An 8,745-nucleotide genomic window follows, 5' to 3' on the forward strand; every position below is an offset into this window, starting at 1 on the left:
GGATCCCTACTGTAGTGGTTCAAAAATGTTCTTGACACAAGAAATTTTAAAGGTTTCAAGACCAGGAGAAGACACAAATTAGGAAAGGCATCTGGTGCAAAATTGGTGGCAAAGGTAACACATCTGTCTGTTGTGGTGACCCCTTGGGAAGTAAGGGAGCAGCTGAAAGCACCTACAGTTTATGGACTTTGATTTAGGTTGGGGGGGGCGGTGTCATGTGGGCACCCTGTGCTGCTGGGGTTGTGCCAGCTGGTATATTTCCTGGGCTTTGGGTTTGTTAGGGTTCCCTTAGCTCTTACTGTGCTATGGTTCCTTTTCTTTGCAGTCCATACTGCTTGGGTGAGACCAGGATGCGTTGTGTGGCCTCGGGCACTGGTGGAGGCCTCCCTGCATGTTTTTGGCTCAGCACCTTATTATCCACTCTGTCCTGGTCTTCACTGTTGGTTGGGGCCACTTGGGGTTTCTGGGTTTGTGTGGGTTCTCGTCATCCCTCCGTGTGTTAGTGTTCAGGTTCCTTTGATTTGCGTGACCGTGGTGGTGGGAGCACGTGTTCTCGAGGTGTGAAACAGCCACATCTATACAAGATGATGGAAACTAATCCTGTAGCTCATGGCACATGTGACATTTGAGTTTGCTACCTGTTTCATCATTACATTTCATTACAGTAAAACAATAAAGGAAAAAAAGAGACTATCAGTTATTCAACAACAAAGTTCTAACACTGTGTTAGCAGCTAAAAGATTAAACTCAAACTCAGTGATTCAAATAACATAAAGTGTATTATTCAGAAGCAGAAGTGTCTGCATGACAATTTTATTTTTGTTCAAGACAATACTTGAAAGCCAACTCTATTGCATGCATGACTTGCATCTCTAACAGTGTATTTCAAAACTGCAAACATGCATATTGAAAAAAAACAAAAAACATTTTGTAGTACTTTAAGTTTAGTTCCTCAATTATTTTTATTCAGTTAATGTTTTTGTGACTAACATTAATACAAGCAAAACAATGTTCCTGGTAAATAATCAGCGACAAATGTGAACCCATAGACTTCATGTTACTAAACAAACACAATGCACTCTTTGTTATTTGCTGTATGGATTACATGCTTGCAGAGTATTAGGATAAAATGCTTATTATAACCTAATCTAGTGTATTTTATAGTCTTCTAGCCTTTGTTATATATTACACATCCATAAATATAATGTAATGTTTGGTTTTTAGAATATGATTCTTTGATTTACTTTATAAACAGTTTAACTGTCTATTGTCATTCCTGTGCTTTTGGCTGTTGCTCTTCTTCTGTTTGAGTTGGTGGGACGCCCTCTAAGAAGGTACAGAAGTACTTTGCTGTATTTAAATGAGGTTTCCTTAACAGCAAGTAGCATTTTGGAAAGTAGTAGGCTGCCAACAGTCCAAAGTTGCTTGCCAGGCTGAAATAAACATGGACAACTGACCTGTTCTTGTTATTATCTCTGTTGTTTTCTGTGTAGATTGGAATAAAGATCACCCAAATGACACAGTAGATCAGGGTGGAAAAGGTGATGTCTCTGGCTAGATTATACTGATGAAGAGGCTTCACTGCCATGAAGGTGCACATGAATGATGCAAGGGCCATTACACCATTGAAACCTTGCATTAAGGCAAATCCAATCAAAGGTGAAACAGGACACGAGAGGAATGATTCTACAAAGTCTATTGTCATATTTGCCACATATCCAGACAATGAAGGTCCTTCTTGAACAAACCAGCCACAGAGACCAGCCTGCACAGCGCAGCAGATCAGCACAAACAGCCAGCTCACAGGGCCTCTTAACAAATGCAGGTGAGAGGCAGCCATCTCTGGGAACTCTGTCACATAGAGTATCTGTTCGAAAAGAAAGGTTACCATTAGTCTTGTACTGTGTACTTCGGTTCCACAGTATATTATGCACGCTCCCACATAGGCAATAATTACACAAACGTTTGGGGTTGTATCAAGTCACAGTTAGGTGGTTAGAAATTCATATTCTACAAAACTAAATAAGAAAGCAACTATATCAGTCATTACAAGGCTAGTTTTATAGACCTCAGAAGCTGCCATTTCGTGTTTTTACTTAAGTACATTTGAAGTGATTTGTTGGCAGTATTTTTGAATACACTAAAGTTGTTAATTATATTTTTTTAATGATGTTAATATAAATATAATTTGTACTTTGATGATTTTCATTTCTATACTATGCTGATCTTTTGAAAGTTCAAACCATTATCTTTATGTCTAACCAATTCTGTAGTTTCTGCACACTGCCAATGTGTGGCAGTGTTTCACAACTCTTTCCTCACCTGTAGTGAGATGGAAACTATAATGGAGAGGGTGAGCGTCTGGAAAAAGGAGGTGAAGGGCAGCTGAAGACGACACACCACATCCCCTGGCGCCCCCAGGAAAGACAGCAGACTGAGACATGCTCCCATCAGGCCAAGCACAGCCACAAAACTCAAGGGACCCCCCGAGGCTGTTACCAGGGGGGTTCCACGGTGCATCAGGAACATGACACCCACTGCACCCAGACATACCAGCAGCAGCGTACCAACCAGCATCATTATCACAGCATCCTGGCTGTGCCACTCAAAAAACTTAAAGATGGGGTCAGTGCAGTTTGTGCTGCGATGCTGGGACCACTGACGGTTGGGACACTTAGTACACTGGGTGTCGTCTGTGAGTGAGAAAGCACAAAAAACACACACAGCTCCTCTGTTAATCAAGAGCATAGATAGGACTCATAGGAATGTAACTTAATGTGTTTAGTTGAATACTTCATTATTACTTCATTTAAGTACTTAATTTGAAGTACTTTTTATGTTATGCTACTTCTGTTTCTACTCCACTATGTATTTCTACTTCATACTAGGTCATTTATTTTATTTTAACTTATTATTTTACAGATAAATTACATTATACATTATAAGATCTGCCAGTTATTGAATCAGTAATATTTAGGTAAATAAAATAATCAACAGCTTCAGTGACCAAGTATCACAATCTATACGATTTCACATAACATGTATATAAAAATAACAGAAAATTGCTCACTCAACACAGCTTTGTGTTGGATAATATTACACAGCACAATTTATCATTTGATGGGAGACAGACCTGAACATCAGCCTGAAAACTGTGCCCAGTGGCATTTTATACTGAGTTTAATTTATGATTAAATATTCTGAGTTCCCAAGTTTTTGCCTTTGCGTGTTTTCCTGGTTATTCAATTATTCAATTATAATAGCATCACTCTGAAAACTTTAGCGGTGCTGGCAGGTAGAGGAACTCTCATTATGGTTATTTTTTAGGTTATACTAAATTAACCTGCAGGTTTATTTTATGAGAAATGCGTGAGAGTATCTATCTCTGACAAGAATTCAAATAACCAAGGTCCGATATGTGAGACAAGAATGAACAAATACACTACCATTTTTTGCCTGGTAAGTGCCAGCAAGACAGTCAATGCAGTCAAAACAGCAGGAATGGAAGCCTTTGACTCTGTGGACCTGACCTGTGTCACATTTTGCTGAACAGTTTGATGTAGGAACCTGCAAAAGTTGTGGTAAATAATTCAGGAATTCAAACTGGGTCATGATTTCACTAAATTGGTTGAAATACCTTTTACACAATTTTTTTTTTTAAAGTTACCTTGTTAGCTGACCAATTAAAGAGGGCCTCATTCAGGAACAGTTTCTCTTCGGTATAATTTCCCACAGTTTTAAAATTCACTTTCGATGGGTCTTTCCAGTCCCACTGAATGACATTGTAACCCATGTTTGGGTTGCCATTATCGTCAAACTCTATACGTGTGCCATTTATGTTAAGAGAAGTGTTCCTTAAAGTCTCCAACAGCTGCAAAATGATGATTTTTTTTAATGATTTGATTATTGTTGTTATTGATAAACTTGATTGCAAATTTTGTGCAGTCACCCATATACTAGAAAAAATAAAAGAAATCACCTTCCAGGGATAGATTTTGCTTCCAGATCCCCACTTACAGGCAGTTGAATTGCACTCCAGCAGGTTATGCAGTGCCTGTGCTACACTGTAAACAGCAGCATACACACTGAACGCTGACGTCTGCACTGCAGGTGCTTCCACTATGCTAATGTTGTCTAGTGACAATTTCCAGCATTGTGGGCAGCGATTGTTTGGATGATTAAGATTTGTAGTTGGAGTGGATGTCTTTGCCCGCTCTGCACTGAGTTTCTTGAAGAGCTCCATTGCATAATCACTGAACAACCTGAGCGTGCCTATTTTGTCAAGGAATCCGACGACTGTTCCAATTGTTTCAATGTTGGGTAGAGAAGTCACTTGAGCATCGATGGTCCAACTTGTGCTGGCAATCCATACAGCTGTTAAATTACTCCTGATAACCTGGAATAAATTAAATGATTAACTGGTACTGAACAAATTCTGACCACTAATAGAAAATAATAAATTTCTTAGTTGCTTTAGATATCTGCTTCACCAACCTCTTTAAAAAAGATTTCACTTTGCTCTGGAAGAGTGAACACCACCACCACTCCAACTTTAGTCTCTTTTATATTGCCTATAATGGTTTTGACCATTGGCACAGGGTCAGTGTACACTGGAATCAGACCATGATAGGCCACACAGATAGATGCGTTGTCTGCAAATTTGGTGAACATCTGCACACCTTGTTGTCCGTACTCCTCGTCACTGCCCACAATTGCCACCCAGTTCCAGCCAAATTTCTCTATTAGCTTTATTATGACATCCACTTGCCATTTGTCACTGGGCACCGTACGAAAGAATGATGGGTAGGAAACATCATCACTGAATTTGTCACTGGTGGCTCCATAGCTAATCTGGTGCAAGTATAAAAAAGTAAAAATTAGCGTTGTTTACCTGTACTCACTGTTGACATACTGGATAATACCTAATATATCATGGTAAAAATGTTAAATTAACTAAACAGGAAAGAATTAATTTTCTGTGATATAACCTGGCACAAATCCTTAGATCTACCTGTAAGAGTTACTTTTACATTTGAAATATTTATTGTCAGATCTTTGCTTTAATAGAAACTATGCTTTAAATCTTAAGATGTATGTGTATTCAAACCTGTGGCATCAAAAAGAATCCCAGGAGTTTTCCAATGAATGACACCATTTCTGAGACATAAGGACCAATCACTGCAGCTACGCTTGTCTCATAGTCGGTGTAATTACACTGCACAGGTAGTTCTTGGTTGAATTTTGCAGTGAGAAAAGACAGAGTGGGCTTTATAATGACTGATGCTTGTGTGCATGTGTCATAGATTTCATAACCTAACTTGATGCCAGGGAGGAGAGTCTGGTTTCCGTTGATTTCATCCACTGCGTATTTCATGGCTATAGCAAGTCCCAGTCCAAGATCATTTAAACTGTTCAGCCACAAGCAGAAAACGGTAGAAGTCATGGTAAGTTAGGGTTAGCGTACACTGTCATTTATACAGGGAGTGCAGAATTATTAGGCAAGTTGTATTTTTGAGGAATAATGTTATTATTGAACACCAACCATGTTCTCAATGAACCCAAAAAACTCATTAATATCAAAGCTGAATGTTTTTGGAAGTAGTTTTTAGTTAGTTTTTAGTTTTAGCTATACTATAGCTGTACTGTTTTCCCTCCTTGTAAATCTCACATTTGATGATGGACCACAGGTTCTCAATGGGGTTCAGATCAGGTGAACAAGGAGGCCATGTCATTAGTTTTTCCTCTTTTATACCCTTTCTTGCAGCCACGCTGTGGAGTACTTGGACGCATGTGATGGAGCATTGTCCTGCATGAAAATCATGTTTTTCTTGAAGGATGCAGACTTCTTCCTGTACCACTGCTTGAAGAAGGTGTCTTCCAGAAACTGGCAGTAGGACTGGGAGTTGAGCTTGACTCCATCCTCAACCCGAAAAGGCCCCACAAGCTCATCTTTGATGATACCAGCCCAAACCAGTACTCCACCTCCACCTTGCTGGCGTCTGAGTCGGACTGGAGCTCTCTGCCCTTTACCAATCCAGCCACGGGCCCATCCATCTGGCCCATCAAGACTCACTCTCATTTCATCAGTCCATAAAAGCTTAGAAAAACCAGTCTTGAGATATTTCTTGGCCCAGTCTTGACATTTCAGCTTGTGTGTCTTGTTCAGTGGTGGTCGTCTTTCAGCCTTTCTTACCTTGGCCATGTCTCTGAGTATTGCACACCTTGTGCTTTTGGGCACTCCAGTGATGTTGCAGCTCTGAAATATGGCCAAACTGGTGGCAAGTGGCATCTTGGCAGCTGCACGCTTGACTTTTCTCAGTTCATGGGCAGTTATTTTGCGCCTTGGTTTTTCCACACGCTTCTTGCGACCCTGTTGACTATTTTGAATGAAACGCTTGATTGTTCGATGATCACGCTTCAGAAGCTTGTTGTGTTGATGTCATTAGACCACACCCCTTCTCATTACAGAGATGCACATCACCTAATATGCTTAATTGGTAGTAGGCTTTCAAGCCTATACAGCTTGGAGTAAGACAACATGCATGAAGAGGATGATGTGGACAAAATACTTATTTGCCTAATAATTCTGCACTCCCTGTATATGTGATGAATTTTTCTTAACCATCCTTACCTTTCACAGCTTATCTGGTTTGGCTCTGTTATGTCACTGAGTCTGCTGGTGACATCGTTAATGGGAAAGAGCCCTCCGAGCATAATGTCCCCAGACAAACTGAAGAGGTTGGTAGAAATGTTGTTGACCCATTCAGGCAAACTCTCACTGCAGCGCAGTGTAAAGAAACAGCACAAAACCAGCAGAGTGAAACGTGAAGCCATGATCCCAATAAGTGTTAGACTGAAGGCACAGTACTGACATTACTGTATTTTCTTGTCAGAGCATCATGACAGATGGTTTTATGCAAATTCACCCATAAGTCCATATGCCCTCCCTCGCCTGTCTGACCAAACCTGACAGTTTAGGAAGAGCAAACTGCAAATAAAAACAAATACATGTGTAGTATGACCTGATATGAATCTTTTCATACAATCTTTTTAGAATTTTTTTTTTTGATGATGTTAAAAAGACTGAAGAATGATTTTCACACGGTTAAGATATTGCATTTAATTGTCACGCTCCTAGATGAAAAGACTCACCATAGAGACACTATGTTATTACTCTATGTTAGCGTGTATGCTGCATCAGCGGTGTTCATCTTTCATGACATTTTCATTACATTTGTTTGTGGTTTGGAATTTGTCTTTTTTTCTTTGTGGATTTTTCCTTTTTTTTTGGTGTATCAGTCTTTCATGAGATGAGCACACACAGTAAACCCCTGTGTGTGTCAACTTACTGAGATGTTATCACAGCAACACCTTGCATGTCCAATGTTATGTTAAGTTGGTTACTTTTGGTCATTTACGTGAAAATATATAGTGACAAACCCAAGAGGCCACAAAAACTACTCACATGTTTAAAGTTTGTGTGATGTTGAACATTACATTATTATCTGTTTTTGTTCATTTTTAAAAAATATTTTACCTCACTGTTGGCTTTGCATGTGTATTTGCATGTAATGTTGCACAAAGCAGGTTCATGCAAAGGTTATTTAAATAAACCTACAGCAGACATATAAGTAAGCTCTTTTAAATGTTCATTTAAAAATATCCTGTACAAACTTTGAAGGTTTTGTTCATAATTCAGTTGCCTTTAAAAAAATATTACAGGTCCAGTTTATCTGTATTTTAAAAATATTTGGTAACATATTTTTAAAAAACATATGGCCATTCCTGTTTTAACGTGCATGTATCCCATAAAAGATCTGTAACTTCTATGAACGACACTCTGAAATGGTGCAAATGTGTAAAGAGACATTTTGCAAGCTGGAGTAAAAGTTTTACACACCACATATTTTCAGTTGATAATTGGCTGACTGGTATTTGTACCAACAAACAGCATAAAAACTTACAATGCACTTGATTTGCATCCTTGAGTTTCTACAGAAAGGAGGTGTGGATTCACATGAAGCCAAAGTGAACTGACAGGCTAAGTGTTGTTTTCTTTAGAGTGCATGTTATTTGGTAAAACTGGAATCAATATTAAGACACTGAGCTAAAAACAAGCCCAACTAAGTCATTATATTATTAACTAATCAACATTAATAAATAAATAAATAAATAAATAAACGTGGCTTGCTTCAAGTTTATTTTCTTTCCTGGAGTTATTAACACAAGGCCTTGAATTGTTCTCAAATGTGTTCATGGACCACAAACAGTTTAGGTTAGGCTAAAGTAAGCCAGACCTGTTAAACCCTTCCATAATAATCAGCTTTAAGAAAGCATTTCCTGTCCTTTCTCTTTCTTGTAGTGTAAACGAGTAGCAGTACTGTGAAAAAGCCATCCCTCTTTTCATTATGTTGAAATAGGTGCAGTGACTTGTTAAAAATTTGCAAACATAAACATAAATACAGGATATAAGGCAAAAGCACAGTTTGTATTCTTCATAGAGGATGAGTTATTCAAAGCTCTTCTTTGAATATTAGCATTGCATTTTTTCCATCCGCTGTAAAGATACCACACTCCTTCAATAATGTTGAGGTCCAGGATATTGGAAGGTCAATCCATAACTGATATTGTGCATTTTCCATCCAGTATTTGGGATCATTGTCATGCTGAAAAGTGAAGCTGTTGGCAATGGAACGAGGGGACTAAAAATCTGATTGTGCTTTGTTGTGTTTATAATTCCATCTA

The 8,745-nt window shown here is 38.7% G+C and overlaps 1 protein-coding gene across 1 annotated transcript; it reads right to left on the reverse strand.

The window, feature by feature from the left end:
- Window positions 1-1,270: 1,270 nt before the first annotated feature.
- LOC102216083 (taste receptor type 1 member 3-like) lies at window positions 1,271-6,834 on the reverse strand. Its single transcript, XM_005724633.1, has 8 exons — window positions 6,632-6,834; window positions 5,108-5,408; window positions 4,495-4,851; window positions 3,980-4,396; window positions 3,668-3,871; window positions 3,447-3,567; window positions 2,323-2,693; window positions 1,271-1,867 (listed from the first exon to the last, which is right to left on the reverse strand). Exons 1-8 carry the CDS (start codon window positions 6,832-6,834, stop codon window positions 1,271-1,273), a joined length of 2,571 nt encoding a protein of 856 aa, XP_005724690.1.
- Window positions 6,835-8,745: the final 1,911 nt, after the last annotated feature.

This window comes from Pundamilia nyererei, unplaced genomic scaffold, assembly GCF_000239375.1.
Source record: "Pundamilia nyererei isolate P.nyererei 1_Seehausen unplaced genomic scaffold, PunNye1.0 scaffold00012, whole genome shotgun sequence".
NCBI lineage: Eukaryota > Metazoa > Chordata > Actinopteri > Cichliformes > Cichlidae > Pundamilia > Pundamilia nyererei.

Excerpts from the sequence above, each read along its gene's own strand:
- LOC102216083 (XM_005724633.1), bottom strand. The coding sequence starts at position 6,834 with ATGGCTTCACGTTTCACTCTGCTGGTTTTGTGCTGTTTCTTTACACTG. Across the intron at positions 4,397-4,494 it reads GTGAAATCTTTTTTAAAGAG|GTTATCAGGAGTAATTTAAC; the intron begins GTTGGTGAAGCA and ends AATTTATTCCAG. Across the intron at positions 3,568-3,667 it reads TTAATTGGTCAGCTAACAAG|GTTCCTACATCAAACTGTTC; the intron begins GTAACTTTAAAA and ends CAACTTTTGCAG.